The 16,454-nt window shown below is 39.1% G+C and overlaps 2 protein-coding genes and 2 non-coding genes across 4 annotated transcripts; 2 read left to right on the top strand and 2 right to left on the bottom strand.

Annotated features, from left to right (window-relative positions):
- Positions 1-831: 831 nt before the first annotated feature.
- On the top strand, positions 832-935 carry LOC145118259 (U6 spliceosomal RNA). Its single transcript, XR_013713218.1, has one exon. It is a non-coding gene; the product is annotated as a U6 spliceosomal RNA (small nuclear RNA).
- Positions 936-3,178: 2,243 nt separating this feature from the next.
- LOC145115919 (chemocyanin-like) lies at positions 3,179-4,177 on the bottom strand. Its single transcript, XM_079052274.1, has one exon. It carries the CDS (start codon positions 3,971-3,973, stop codon positions 3,302-3,304), a length of 672 nt encoding a protein of 223 aa, XP_078908400.1. The 5' UTR covers positions 3,974-4,177; the 3' UTR covers positions 3,179-3,301.
- Positions 4,178-14,218: 10,041 nt separating this feature from the next.
- LOC145118260 (U6 spliceosomal RNA) lies at positions 14,219-14,325 on the top strand. Its single transcript, XR_013713219.1, has one exon. It is a non-coding gene; the product is annotated as a U6 spliceosomal RNA (small nuclear RNA).
- Positions 14,326-15,286: 961 nt separating this feature from the next.
- LOC145113135 (blue copper protein-like) lies at positions 15,287-16,192 on the bottom strand. The gene has a single exon (XM_079049258.1). The coding sequence runs from the start codon at positions 16,122-16,124 to the stop codon at positions 15,417-15,419; it is 708 nt and encodes a 235-aa protein (XP_078905384.1). The 5' UTR covers positions 16,125-16,192; the 3' UTR covers positions 15,287-15,416.
- Positions 16,193-16,454: the final 262 nt, after the last annotated feature.

Genomic DNA, 16,454 nt, shown 5'->3' with positions numbered 1-16,454 from the left:
ATTCCAAGACCTTTGCTCGATCAATTTACAGTCCGCTATCCAAAAATTAGAAATATCCTGAAACTTGATGTTACATGTTATTTTTTTATTAGTCCCCACACCCGTTATTTTTGTTTCATTAAATATTTTTAAAATGATTAGTTTGCTAGTATTGTACATTTTTACTCTATCATCTTATTATTATTTTTATGAGTCCCTCCCTCCCCTTCCTACATTATTGGTTTCTTGTTGAATCCATCATCATGTTCACCATTAATCCTAAAAAACGACCATAGTCAAATTAGATTGTGATGTGATTTTATATACCCTTTATTATTTTGTTCATAACTAGTTATGAGGTATGTGAATATGCACTTTTGGATTACTTGATTTTGTTTAGTACTTTGTTTCATGTCACACAAATACCATAATTGTAAACATATTTATTTTTCATTGAAAACGTAATTTAAATACTGACACTATCTATTTTTGTCTTTTCTTTACGGTTGTGAACATATTGCCTTATTGCTCTCGTAATGTCGGCATCAAGTGTCACTTTACATCCTATATGCATTGCCTTTAATTGATTCAACAATGTAGCTTGGGCTTGAAAAATGATAAGCCAACTGTCAATCAAAAAATTTATGGTGTGTTCATGTGTTGTTACGAGAACATTTTGTTGTCTCGTAACTACGGAAAACTACGGAAAGAATTAAGGTCAAGAAATATTCAACCTTCTTGAATGTGTGATTGGCTTTGTAAGAAAGAAGAAATCATTATAGTGATATGCAACTCCTTATAGTAATATGCAACTCGTGCACACCTAATATTACTCAACAGCTTGGACTTTATGTCCCTTTTGGGGACATTCAATAAATTGAAAACAAGATAGAGAATATTAGCAAGGGTTCTGTGCGCGAATTACACACACAAATGGAGAAATTGTCTAAATTAAAAAAATGCCATAGACAAATAAAATTTTCATATTTTGGCCAAACATTATACCACCACTAATGTTGCACACCAGTATGAGTTGCTTCAGACTATTCGAAACAAACACCAACAACTAAACCTATGCATGTTTCGTTTGTATCTGAAAGATAAATTTACGGGGATCAAATGACACTAGCAGCACAAATATACTGCCCCCTTATCTCATTTTACTACAATGATGGTATTATTTAAAGGGGAAAATGACACATATAACCAACAAACTTTTTAAGGTTGACTCATTCAGTCCCTAATGTTATTTTTGTGTCTTTTAAGGGAACGAAGTTGGTTGTGTCGGGTCTAAAACGTCCTTTTTGAGAAAACGAAGGGGTAACCCGATTACCCGTATGACAGCTCACATATTTTACATTTTAATAATTAAAAATAATAAGAGGGGCCCACAACTCTCTCTCTATCTATCTCTCTCTCTCTCTCTCTCATATACTTTAATTTGGATCTAAAGACAAACCTCTCCAACAAGCACCACCAAGTCCCTCCTTCCCTTTCCTGTTTCAACAATCGATCGCCAACCTCCACCCTTCCCCTTGGACCGTGACTAGCAGCCACCAAGGACCACCCACAGCCACCACCGAGCTGCTGCTAAGGAATTCCGACAACCAACCATCGCCTCTGTTCCTTCCCTCTTTTCTATTGACCGAAGCAAGAAGACCCAGCAGTGGAGGCTGCCACCCACTGCCGACGCAAAACACCACTCCAACCACCCTCGTCCATCTGTTTTGTCAAACAAACACCAACCAAACACACCGCTGCTGCTACAGTGATATCAGAATCTTCAGATGCACCAGATGCGTCACAAGGTGCCATGGAAGTTGTTGAAAAGGGATTCACTGGAGGTGAAGAAAAGGTTTTTCGTGTGCCCTGAACCCAGTTGTTACACCATGACCCTTGCCACACGCTTGGAGATCTCGTCGGGATCAAAAAGCACTTTCGGAGGAAACACATCAATAATAAGCAGTGGGTTTGTGAGAAATGCTCAAAGGGTTACGCTGTACAATCTGATTACAAACTTTTGGAAAAAAGCACATGAATCGAACTGAAAATTGAGTTATTTGGGTTCATAAGATGATGATCAAACAAAATACTAGTCAAAGTAACCGATGATCATAGCTCAAAAGTTTTGCGAGAGAGAGAGAGAGAGAGAGAGAGAGAGAGAGAGAGAGAGAGAGAGAGATCAGTGGGCCCAAGTTTGATCTATCTCTTATCCAAACCAGCTAAACTAAACCAAGTAAATAGTCTAAAAGAATAGGTTATCCACAACTTAGTTCCCTCATAAAGCCATAAAAAAAATTAGTGACTAAAAGGGTAAACCCTAAAAAGTTCGTAGGCTATATGTGTTATTTTCCTTTATTTAAAGTGTATGTATATCATATCTTATAATTTTTTAAAATGAATAATTGATGTTTCATTTGATTCCTTTTAACATCATTGGGATACTATCCGTTGCTACAAATGATGATCATATCCAAGTATCCAACTAAAGTAGTACAATATTAGGCTATCCATAATGGAGGTTGAATGAAAATAAGTTGAATGAAGTCTCATGTAGGAGAGAGAACATATCTTTTGTATTCAATTTATAAAAAAAACTAATATTTTACACCAAGAACTTCTATGATGCGATTCAATCTTTATTGAACTTTACCCTCTTTCTCTTCAATATTATATTCAATTTTATTCTATTAAACCCTCGTTCATCTCCCATTGTACCTTTAATTGGTCTGGGATCTAAAACATTTAAACAACCGATGTTGGGCTTACCAGGTTTGGTCTAAAAAAGTCATACCTGATCCTTAATCGAATTGGGTCAGACCTATTTTAACGACGGTTAAAAAATAACAATGAACAAAATAATATTTTTATTGAGATTATTAATAGAGCCCATGAATGGGCCTTTCTAACTTGATCGTTGTAACTGACCTTGATTTCTTTAACCGAGCCTTTCTTTAAGTAGTTTAGGCCAGACACGGGGCTGAATCAGTTAAGTCGCCTCTTGCCAATGTCGATAGGCTATTGCCAATATCATAAATCAACGTCTGTTTTTTATATTAAATGGTTTTCTTGATGATTCAATATAGATGTTGTCTTCATAATAAATTGAATAATATATACACCATATTTATAAATTCAATAACATAATTTTCATATAGTGATATTCGTTCTCTTGTGAATTGTGATGTAGTCACATATATAAATAGCATAAAGCAATATTATGAATCTCAATTTAATAAGTACATTGACATAGAAAAAAAAGAATTTTAAACAAAAAAGAATTGTGTAATCTCAAATTCTCACGTAACCACCAATCACTAATCTAGTAAAAGAAAGCTAAAGCGATCGCCAAGAAAGTGAAGGGTACCACGGCGGTGAAAGATGGAGCAAAACTAGGTGATGGTGGTGGTATAGTGGTGCTATCGGTGGGAGATTGGCCGGAGGTGGGTGGTGATATTGGGCTGGCTTCGTCGGAAGAAGGGGCAGGGGAGGAGGTTGGTGGTGGGGTTGTAGTGGAGGGAGCAGGGGTGGCGGTTGGTGGAGAAGCCGGTGTGGGAATGACGTTTGCCGGCGTTGGTGTTGGAGCAGGGGTGGCAGACGCGTCGGAAACGTTGATGGTTAGCTTCTGACCAATTTGGCAATGAGTGCCAACGGTGCAGACGTAATAGTGTGTACCAGGTGCATTCAAGGTGACTCTAGCGGGGCCGGTGGTGGCGATGGAGATGGGGTTGGTGGTGGTGCATGGGCCGTAGGCTACCTGAGACACTTCAGCGACGTTATGGAATCCGGTGGTGAAGTTAAAGAGAAGAACATCGCCGACACTGAAGGTCTGAGTTGACGCCCAGGTAGTGTAAGCAGAAGGTCCGTTGGGAGGAATATTCCAGCCCAAGGCGTCGCCAACCACATGGGTTGTCTGAGCCGTCGTGTCATGAAACTGCACCGATGCAAGCATGAGCGCCATCATCACCGCCAAATTGAACTTTAAACCTGCCATTTTTAGTCCTTCAAATTCTTGTGAAAGAAAGTACTTTCAGATGATTATTTGAAATCTAGAAGGAGTCTGAAGGTTATTGGTATTTTGAGAAATAGCTGTGTTAGGATTTGTATTTATAGTGAATGGTTGTAGGGATACGTAGTATGTGACTACTATGAAAAGGAAAGTCACAGTTTTGAATCACACGGTATTTAAAAAATATAATAGAATTGAGAAGATATTTGGTATGAATAAGTCCATAAGATACATATATATTGATATTGTGATATGAATATGTGTGCATCGATCACCAGAACACGTTTTAATCTCTAAACATTTTTTATGTATAAAAATAATTTTAAATATAAATTTCAATTTTCTCAAAATAAATTTTGTTGATATTAGATGCTGAGTTGTCTATATATTTTGTTTATTAATTTAAAATATCAAAATCATGGGCTGGAATTTATTAATTTTGGTTGTTTTCTGTTTGAAGTAGCTCTAACTTTTTCACCCTATGATGCAGTATAATCGGTCCCGATATAATATATTTGTAGCAATTTTTTTTTTTTTTCTAAATAAGTGTGTTTTATTTGTAAAGTATAATATATTTGTTTGACTGCATTACAGCATGACGGATTAAATGTTATTTTTCAAATAAGAAAATATTATTATTTCTTAGAAATATAGACGTGTTCTTAAAAATTGATGGAGCAAAAAAAAAAAAAAAAGATGGAATACAACGGAATTTTCGACTTTCCAGCAATCAAAATGAGCTAGGTTTGACTCATCAACGCCATATTAAGTTACGTATTGCAATTTTTATCAATTTATCTATAAACACATTGACTTCTGTCTTCACTCACATAATTCTTTGGAAGTTCGAACATGTGAAACCGTCAAATAAATAAGCTAAAAAAATTAAATTAAATAAAAAATGATACAGGTTTACATCTATGTATTGTTTAATTTTAATTTTAATACTTTTATTATATAAGATAAACTATTATTATTATTATTATTATTATTATTATTATTATTATTATTATTATTATTATTGATATCCCTATTATTATTATTTTATAATAATATTACCAGCATTAGTTCTCAGTCAAATTTTTAAAAAATAATGACAAATGTTAGCCGACCTACTTCATGTTGAAAACATATAGCATCATGCTTGTCGTTTTAAAACATCTATTAAATTTGTATTGATAACGCATATATCATATGGTTGGGAAAGTGTGTGTAGAACAAAATATACAGGAACAAAACAAAATTTATTAAATATAATTTTAGTCACCAGCTATACGCAAAAATTTTAGAGTTAACTACATTAAATCACACTTTGAAAAGCGTCATAGCTCTTAAAATCACTCATTGGGCTACATTCACACCAGAAAGAAAGCTATCTCATCTCTTAAAATTATCCACAGAGGGATTCATGAAATTTCTTTGAATTAGGTTTGTAAACAGAGAATATAGAGATTAGAGATAAGTGTATTGTTATATAGAGATAAGATCCCGACATTTAGGATCTAATGTTTATCTATGTATTGAATCTATATATACTGAATGAAAACCCTATGAGAATGTTCACGGAAAATATATCTTTTGACTTGGTATTAGAGCCATCCTAGGGTTCTGATTTATCAACACCATCCATGACTATATGATCTTATTTCATATTCGTCATCATCATGTCTTTTACTATCAACTCCGCAAAGATTGCTACCGCCATCTCTTGCAAATTAACTTGAACCAATTTTCTATTGTGGAAAGCTCAAGTTGTTCCCATCTTGCGAGGTGTCCAACTTTTTAGGATATCTCGACAATACCATGTCGCCCCTGTTGCCAAGACAACCATCAGAGCAGGTGTAGAAGCTAGAGAAGTCGATAACCCTCAACATTCCAAGTGGGTCGTTCGCAATCATTGGTGGCCTCCTGCCATCTATGACAGAAGAGGTTCTCGCTCAACTCACGAGATACACAAGTACATCCAGTGAGCTATGGACTTCTATCCACACAATGTTTTCGGCTCAACACCGAGGTAATTCTATTCAGATACGTGCACATCTCTCCACTACAAAGAAGGGAGGCATGACTGCATCTGAGTGCTACCACAAGATGACAAGTCTTGCTGACAATATGGCAAACATAGGTCATCCTATGAAAGACGGAGATGTAACTTGCTACATCCTAGCCGGTTTGGGACCAGGTCATGGTGACCTCTTTACCACCATCATAGGTCCAAGTAATCAACATGTTGTGACTCTACCTGAAATCTAGTTTACTTGATTGCTCATGAAGCACAAGCGAGTGCAATGAACAACACAAAGGAATTCACTTCCTCCGCTAACAATGTGACCCGTCAAGAATCAGGCCCTCCATGTCGAAACTACAACAACAATACCTCTCATAATAATCAGCGCATAAACTATCGAGGTGGAGGTTGTAGTTGCGGTTGTAGAAAAGGCAATGGCGGCCCTGGATGTCAAGTGTGTGGCATTCCAGGTCACACTGCATTAAACTACCGAAATAGGTTTAACCATGCTTACTAGGCTGAGGAATATTGTGGAGGAAATAGTGTCACTATAGGAAACTACTTCAATGACCATAATTGGTACATTGACACTGGCGCAACAGATTACCTTACTAGTGATCTTGATCATCCTTTGTCCAAGAGAGATAGCATGGCAAAGATCAGGTCCAAGTGGCTAACGGAGCAGGTTTGCAAATTTCTCATATTGGTCGTTCTAAAATTTCTTGTTTAGGAAAACCTCTTAATCTTAAAAATATTCTTTATGTTCGTAGCATTAACAAACATCTTCTATCTGCTTATAAACTCGTTTCTGACAATAATGTATTCATCACAATTTAGAATGATGATTTCTTTGTTAAGGGCAAGGGCACGAAGAAAACCTTCTATTCAGTGAAAGAAAATAAGGTCTTTACCCGGTGTCGGTCAGTCGTTATTCCTCCCGTGTTCCTCATCATGCTTCATCAAGTGTTAGAGCATCTTCATCTCAATGGCATCAACGTCTTGGTAATCCAACATCATCAGTAGTCAAGTCTATCTTAAAGTCAAATAAATTATGGTGTTCGTTTGATAATATGTTTTCCAGTGTATGAAGCTTGTCATCATGCTAAAAGTCATCAATTGCCTTACAATAAGTCACTTCCTGTTACTTTTTATCCCCTTGAGCTTGTTCACACAGATGTGTGGGGACCTGCTCAAGTGTCTAGTGGTGGTTTTAAATAATATGTTAGTTTTTTGGATGATTATAGTCGTTACACTTGGATCTATCTTATTGAACACAAATTAGATGTTGAAAAAATCTTTTACAATTTTCAAAATCATGTTGAACGCCTTTCGAATGCCAAAATTCGCACTATCCAATCTGATTGGGGAGGTAATTACCATAAACTTCACACATATTTTCAACGTATAGGTATTTCTCATCGTGTGTGTTGTCCTCCCATTTTGCAATAGAATGGCATTGTTGAACGGAAACACTGACATGAGGATTCTTGGGTATGTTCTGATTATTTGTATGATTTTTTGCTAGAATGGTGATGAGCACACGTGGAGAAGGTTCAGGTTCCGATTCAAGCTCAGGTGCAGTACTGAGTCGATTGATGAGCGGATGCAGGAGTTCATCTCGTCGGAGATTACACGCGGTATTTTGGAGCAGACTCTTGTGATCTTCAGAACGGTCAAGGAGGGGATTATGGAGATTCTGGATGAGCGTCTGGGCACGTTCTGCACTGAGATTATGGCTATTGTTGGAGCTCGCACTCTTTCCTTCTGTGAGTTTCATGCTTGTGGAGCTCCCAAGTTCTTTGGGGAGAAGGACAGCAGGATATGGTTGGCGAATATGGTGAACGCTTTCCGGACGAGTTTCTGCCCCGAGGGGCCGAAGGTCAGATTTGCTTCCTGTCTTCTGAAAGACATAGCTCGAGATTGGTAGGAGGAGGCAAAATTTGCTTTGGGAGGCGAAGCCCTGGAGACGATGACTTGGGATAAGTTTGTGACCCGGTTTACGGTAGATTTTGCACCAGCTATTGAGGTGTAGCAGTTGGTGAGGGAGTTTCAGGACCTTCTCCAAAAGACTGAAACTGTGGCAGAGATCATTGCCAAGTTCCGAGAAAGGGCTTTGCTAGTTTCGCAGTATGCAGTGGACGAGGAGATGAAGAAGGTAAGGTATCAGGGAGTTTTTGAGTTTGTCAGGGTGCGAGAACCTAAATAATATGATTGCTAGAGCCCGAGAGCGGGAGATAGATTTGGATCACCTCGGGAAGAGGAAGCCGGAGTAGATTCAGATCGCAGTGGTCAGACGAAGAGGCCAAAGACTCAAGATTCATATTTTGGAGGCCATCAGGGTCGGGGCAGTATGCCAAGTGTGGGAGGATCCATGAAGGGGGATGTCTAGAGATAGCTCGGGGATGTTTCAGTTATGGTCAGATGAGTCACTTTAGTAGGGATTGCCCCCGTGGGTCGGTTCCGATGTGTTTTCACTGCAACCAGGTGGGCTATAAGAAGGTCGACTGTTCGATGTTGAGGGGTGGAGCAGTGAGTGCACCTGCTCTGGTTACTTTGAGGATCACCAACGGTCGTGAGGGTAGGGAAAGAGACCCAGCAGCGAGGAGCCGAGCATTTTCGTGTCAGTCGGGGGAGGCCAGAGTTTCATCAGATGCTATCGTGGGTATGTTATCTTTTGTTTTCTTCATGCGTTATTATCCGTATATATGTTCTTTGGAATCATGTGGTGGTATGTGTAATCATTATCTTTGGTTTAGTTCTATGTAATTTTCTGGTTTATATTATCGAGGATTGTTATATGCCATTTTTGCATGCCTAGAGTTATGATTGGGATACGTCTTGTTGAGATGGATTCAGATGGTCAGGAAGTTGTTATAGGCCATTGGTGGAAACAATTCAGTGGTATCTCTTGGAAGATCAGTGGAACGATTAATATGATTAGTTCAACAATAAAGTCAGAGTTCAAAAGTGTTGCGTCTCAGTGGGGATGACAATCGTTTATGGAGGGACTTTCGGGTCTGATCGCTACCATTGCTAGGGAAGGAACGATAGCAAGAGGATGATGATGGCGCTCGCGTGAGCTTGTTCAGACATTGGAAGTTTCCAAGAAATTTTTAAATCATATCGGTTGAATATGGTTAGAATGCAAGATCCGTCGATAAGTGGGATGTTGGGTTGATGATCTGTCAGTTCCGGCAAGGGGATTCGTTATTCGTTGCTTCCAGGGAATTTAACAATGTGTAGTTCAATCCAAGTGGGGGAGCATTTTTTGGATTTCCAAGGATGAAATCAGGTGCGGAACCAATGAGAGTTCCACAACCTAGTCAAGAAGGAAGCCAGTTCAAGTGGCAGTCTGGATAGAGGTTGCGCAAGGTTGGGAGTTCAGAAACTTTCAACATCAGATCGGTGCATTCGTAGTAGTGCATAGAAGATACGTCAATGGATTCAGTGTGAGGATTTTGTTAGGACCTCTCTGCCTATTCTTGTCTGATGAAGGCATTGGGGTTCGAATTATGACCTGAATACTTGATTGGGATATGGGCATTATGGTGCAACTCATGTTTGAACATGGGTTGGTATGGTAGACGGAGAGCAGGACCATGAGTAGGGCTCATGGCTAATATAGAAGTGTTGTAAGACTATGAGGAAGTCGTAGCATTCACAGGGTTAATAGGCAGTTGTAGGAGTGTTGTAAAACTACGGGGTAACCGTAACATATGCAAGGATGATGGGATGTTAGGGAAGTGTTGTAAGTCTGCGATGCAGTCGAAGCATTCAATAGATTGAGGTAGGTCATTGTTGGGGTGGTTGTTGGTTTGAAAGAGGATCAAAACGTGCCTAAGGCAAGGCGGACAATATTGTCATAGGATTTCTCGTTTTTGGTACGAGAATCATTGGATCTAAGGCAATGTTGGGCCTGTGCATCACTCAATTGGGTGACACCCGTGGGCGAGGCCCGTTCGATTATGCAGTCTGGGTGAGACCCATAGGCGAGGATCGTATGGTTATGATAGTATAGGTGAGACCCGGTGGAGATTTGTTGGAGCAAGGTATTGGATTACGTTTAGAGTGGGACGACTCTGTGGTCAGTGATTGGTATTCTTGTGATGTATAGGCTAGGGTAGCCTTTCCCACTTAGACTCTCAGTGGGAGCCTGGTGGTTGGACCAAGGGTGAGACTGTCAGTCTCAGCGATGGATTGGGGATTTTATATCTCAGTTTAGTGGAAGGTCGTCGTGGAATCAGAAGATTTCAGATAAAATGCAAGTGTAAATCTTTGGATTTCGGGATGTGAATTATGTACCGGATTTGAGAATGGACAAGACTCGAGTTGGGAGTTGTATTTGTATATATAAGAGATCTTTTCATCAGCAATTTATGGGTAAGGAATCTGTCTGCCAAAGGTATCAGTTGGATAGTTCAGGATCAAGGGACGTTTTTTATTCAGGTTGCAGTAAGAGGTCCTAGTGATTACGTTTCGGGATAGACCTACCTGTGTGGAGGTCAGGCAAAGTTTTGGGGGTTTCGGAATTATAGCAGTGAGGTGTTGATTTGTCAATTAATGGATCAATAATTTGCTCACCGTTAGGGTGTATGAGTTCAGTTAAAGTCGGGGTTCGATGGTAGCATTGAAGGGTCGTTAGGAGTGTGAGTCAACCTTTTCAGCAAATCGAGGATTCAAGAGGATTTGGTCGGAGCGTCTTGTTGTCAGAAGGATGGTAAGGAGTGATTTCGAGGACGAAATCTGATTTAATTGGGGGAGAGTTGTAACACCCTGTTTCGAATTGTTTCCTAATTCGAGGTTGTAACCCAAAGATCAGTCATCATAAGGCTTTGGGCCTTAGGGAAAAGGGAGATTTAGACCCTTTTGGATGTGGATAATGTAGATTAGGATATCCGAGATTTCGGTTTGTGCTTTGGAACCTAAGGGTATAACTGTAAAGTGATAGTTCAGGCCTTTTATGAATTTTGGATTTAAGTTCGAAAATTTTTAACGCGAAGAAGAGTTGATATAATTGTTGAGCTTCTCATCACCTTTTCGTGGATATAAGGATCGTCGAAATCGGACCTAGAACGAAGAAGTTACGGCCTTCAGACGTAAGGAGGTTTTTAGGCTAAGCCTAGTACGTTGGGCGTACAGGGTGTACATCGGGCGTACTAGCTTGAATGGATCACACATGGCCTTGGAGTACGCTGGGTGTACCAGGAGTACGCAAGACATACTCCAGTCAGGTGAAAACCCTAATTTATTGTTTTGGACCCTATTTAAAGGCCTTAACTTATGTGCAAACCCTATTATCTTCAGCCTCCATCAACCTTAACCCTAAATTCGAAACCCTAGCCTCTCTTGTGTGAATTTCAAGCCTTGGTGTGGTTTTTTGTGGACTTTTGAGAATAAGAGATATTGTAAGAAGCATTGTTTGGATTGGAGCTTGAGGATCCAAGCTCTAATCATCTTCATCAATTTCCTAGAGGTATAAAGTTTCTAACTTGATGACTCTATGTGTTAGATCTAGTCTAGGGCTTGGTTTGGGTATAATATGGTCCTAGAGTCATTCTTGTGAGTATGGGCTACTCCAGGAACTTAGAATGTTAGATCTTTGCGTTTCTGAAGTTGTTGGTGTCTAAAAATGTCATCTTGATGGGTTTTGATGAATCATGCAAAAGTTGGTGGTCATATTATAGTTACTGATGGACAAAAACGGGTTTTGGGTCCCATTAAGACATGCAAAGGAGTAAAGTTGCCAACTTTATGTTTTAAGACCTTATCTAGAGGTTAGATATGAGTTTAGACGTTTGGTCTTAAGCATTAAAGTGCTTAATGAGAGTTTTTGGCCCCCTGATGAGTACGTTGGGCATACGTATGCGTACGCTCAGCGTAATACAAAGATTTCATGTCTGTAAGTTTTGGCGGGTTGTACCTAGTGCAGCACCAGGCAGTACGTGAGGCGTACCAATCTGGTACGCGGGGACTACTCCTGGAAAGTTGATTTTGGGCCTTTTGGGCCTCAGGTCTTTTTAGGGTTTGGGCCACGGCTTGCTGGATCAGATATGGGAAGGGTAAAATGCCCTTTTACCCATTGGTAGGATAGGATATGGTTTGGACATTGGATTTTGGGAAAATGTCTTAATTATTGTGTAACATCCGGTTTTTAGGTATTTCCATTTTGTCTTTGGCTTAATTAAAGTTTACATACTTGGTCCTTTATGTCATAGCCTTGCACTTCAGCCCGTACGCTGGGCATACGTGAGGTACGAGCAACGTACACGATCGAGGCCTAGAACACAGATCTCATGCTAATACGTTGTGCGTACATGTGGTACGCAATACGTACTAGCTCAGACTCTAAACCCTAAATTTAGGGGTTTGCTCCTTATTTAATCCACCTTATGCCTCCCTTAGACATTTCTTATCAGCCTCTCTTCCCTCTAAACCCTGAATATCGAACCCTATCCATGAGAATGAGGATCTTGGAGTCTTTTTGGTGATTTTGTGCATTCCTGTTGAGGAAGAAGGTCCTTGAAGAAGGTGGTGTTGCTTGCAAGCTTGTAGATCTTGAAACTCCTCCATCTTGTGCATCTGTTGAAGGTATAAAGTTCATACCTTGATGATGTTCTTTCTAGATCTCCTTAGATATGCTTTTATGATCTTTTTGTCCTAAATCTTGGACCTTTGTGAGTATGTGGTACTCCAGAGCATATTGGTTGTCCTTTTAGATTTATTAGAGTGCTTATATTCACAAAAATGGTTGCTTGATCGTTTCCCTTGTTTCATGCATGAGTTAAGTGACTTACAGTGTTGTAGAAGTTAGAGTTTTGTGTATTGAGACCTATCTAGCCATGCAAAGGCTTAAAGTTAGTGACTTTATGGGTTAATACATTCTATAATGGTCAGCTCTGAAGTTAGGATAAGTGACTGAGACTTCGGGTAGTCTCCAGGGTTGCTGATAGCCCATAGGGCGTGTTGTTTTCCCACTGACACTTCATGTAGTCTCCAGGGTTGCTGATAACCCATAGTTGTTTATGTGTTGTGTTGTATGAGATATCTTGGGGAACTCACTAAGCTTCGTGCTTACAGTTGTTGATTATATGTGTTTCAGGTACTTCTGAGGATTAGGGGAAAGCGAATGTCTGATTATACACACTCACTGGGAGATTTTGTTAATGGGCATTTTGTGGCACTCTGATATTTTTGATGATGATTTGTATTTTATACTTATGATTTTCTGATGATTTGGTTTATGAACAATATTTTGGGTAATTTAAAAATGAAAATTTTGGTTTGAAATTTGAGGTGTTACATATTGATCGGGGGTGATTTGGTTGTGTTCAGTGTGAGGATCTTGGTTGCAACAGTGTGTGTGTTCGGTTATCTCGGATTGAGGTGAGCCTCCTCCTAGTGTTTGACGGGTTAAAAGCACCAATGTCGGCCCATGGATTACTGCTATTTGTATGCTAGTTGTGTGTGACTTTTGCATGTGTTGTATGTGTTTGTATGTATACTGGACGAGCCTAATGAGTGCGTTGGGCGGGGCTCGTGGCATATTATTGACAGATCTGTTCCGGAAGGGGCCCGATGGTTGTCAGGCAAGGTCCATTGTATGTATGGTATGTGGTATTTTGGGGAACTCACTAAGCTTTGTGCTTACGGTTTTATGGTTATGGTTTCAGGTACTTCCGGTTCGAAATGGAAGGGCCCGACTTGATGGCAACGCATCCACCCATGTTTCCACAACTTCATGATTTTGTGATTGTACTCTGATAACTATTTTTATTCTGAAATACTTTTGAATAATTAGAAAAATGATAATTAATGTTTCTGGTTGAATTAAAAATAAAATTTTTTCCTTATAATTTTGGGATGTTACGGTTTATGACAAATACCATAATTATGAACATATTTATTTTTCATTAAAAACGGAATTTAAGTATCCACATAATCTATTTTTCATTTTCAAGTGTCACGTTACATCATATATCTATTGTCTTCAATTATTCAACTACGTAGCTTGGGCTTGAAAAATAAAATGCCACCTTCAATCAAAAAGATTATACGGTGTTATTACAACAACAATAGGTCGTCTCATAATCATGGAAAAAAAGAAGATCTACAAGTATTCGATCGATCATCTTGAATATGATTGGCTTTGTAAGAATGGAGAAATCATTATAGAAATATGGAACACGTGCACACCCGAGATTACTCAAGATTTTGGGCTTTATGTCCCTTCGAGGACATCCGCTAAAATTGGAATGATACAGTACATAGAAGATTATAATGCCTATGCGTACGGATGGCACACACAAATCCAGAAGTTGTCCAAAATAAATAAATAAACTTTAGACTTTATAGCATAAACAAAGAATTTTTTGATTTTTTTGGCCAAACATTATACTACCACTAATCTTGCACACTGTTATGAGTTGCTTAAGGATGTTCTCAACAAACACCCACAACTAATCTAATTCATAACTGCGTTTCTATATGAAAGGAAAATTTTCTTGGATCAAATGACACTTGTTGCCCGTAAATACACCCTTTATCTCATTTTACTACAACTAATGGTATGCTAACTGCCTATTCAAAGTTTATGTATGTGATATCTCATATTTATTTTATTGAATATTTGATGTTGTTTCATTTCATTCCTTTTACTATCTTTGGAATACATTTTACTATCTTTGGGATACTATCCGTTGCTACAAGTGATAATCATATCTGAACTAAAGTAGTACAAAGCCATAACCGTCAAGCCTTAACTTGTCTTGGATCTAAAATAACCGGTGTCGGATCTTACTGGGTTGGGTCCAAAAAAACCATAACTAATCCTTAATCGTACATGGTTAACCGTATCGGGTCGGACCTATTTTACCTAGGGTTAAAAGAATAAACAATTAACAAAATAATATTTTTTTAATAGATGGAAATTTAATAGAGATTGTTAATTGGGCCCATGAATGCCTGGGCTCAGGCCTTCTGAACCGGACCGTTGCAACCGGTCTTGATTTTAAATATGATAATTAGTATAGCCAAGTTGGGTGTTTTCGATGTAGGACGAGCCTTCTTTAACCGGTTTGGTTAGATCCCATGGCTGAATCAGTTAAGTGGCCTCTTGGCCACTTCTGTAGGCTATAGCCAGATCATAAATTAACATCAAGTTTTTATATTAACACCAACGGGTTTCTTGATTATTACAAATTTACAATACATATAGTATTTGTAGTAAATTGAATACAATACACCATATTTCTAAATTCAAAAACAAAAAAGTCGAACTTTCGCGTTAGAGATAATCATATAAATATCATAAATTAATATTATGTATCTCAATTTAATAAGTACATTGACATAAAAAAAGAATTTTAAACAAAAATGAATTATGTAAATATCACATTCTCAGGTAACCACCAATCACTAGATCTAGTAAAAGAAAGCTAAAGCAATCGTCAAGAAAGTGAAGGGTACCACGGCGGTGAAAGATGGAGCAGAACTGGGTGACGGTGGTGGTAGAATGGTGGTATCTGTGGGAGAAGGGGCGTTACTACCTGAGGGAGATTGGCTGAAGGTGGGTGGTGATACTGGGCTGGCATCCTCGGAAGAAGGGGCAGGGGAGGAGGTTGGTGGTGGGGTTGTTGTGGAGGGAGCAGGGGTTGGGGTTGGGCTAGCGGTTGGTGGAGAAACCGGTGTGGGTATGACGGGTGCCGGTGTTGGTGTTGGAGCGGGGGTGGCTGACGCTGCGGAAACGTTGATGGTTAACTTTTGACCAATTTGGCAATGAGTGCCAACGGTGCAGATGTAATAGTGAGTGCCAGGTGCGTTCAAGGTGACTCTAGCGGGGCCAGTGGTGGCGATGGAGATGGGGTTGGCGGTGGTGCATGGGGCATACGCCGCCTGAGACACTTCAGCGACGTTATGGAATCCGGTGGTGAAGTTAAAGAGAAGAACATCGCCGACTCTGAATGTCTGAGTTGATGCCCAGGTGGTGTAAGCAGAAGGTCCGTTGGGAGGAATATTCCAGCCCAAGGCGTCGCCGACCACATGGGTAGTCTGAGCCACCGTGCTGTGAAACTGCACAGATGCAAGCATGAGAGCCATAATCACCATTGGATTGAACCTAAAACCTGCCATTTTTTATCCTTGAAATTCTTGTAAAGATATATCTGAGATGAGTATTTGAAATCTTGAATGATTTTGAAAGTTATTGGTGTTTTGAAAATGGTTGTGTTAGGATTTGTATTTATAGGGAATGGTTGTAGGGACGCGTAGTATGTCACACTATGAAAAGGAAAGTCGTAGTTTTGAATTCACACGGTATTTAAAAAATATAAAAGGCTTGAGATGATATTTGATATGAATAAGTCAATAAGATACTTATTGATATTGGATATGAATAATTGAATATGTATGCATCGATCACGAAACACGTTTTAATCTCTAAACATTTTTTATGTATAAAAA

Source organism: Lactuca virosa, chromosome 5 (genome assembly GCF_052849685.1).
Source record: "Lactuca virosa cultivar CGN04683 chromosome 5, Lactuca_virosa_CGN04683_v6, whole genome shotgun sequence".
Classification (NCBI taxonomy): Eukaryota; Viridiplantae; Streptophyta; class Magnoliopsida; order Asterales; family Asteraceae; genus Lactuca; species Lactuca virosa.
The sequence above is the reverse complement of the archived record's forward strand: the minus strand, read 5'-3'. Positions and strand labels throughout refer to the sequence as shown.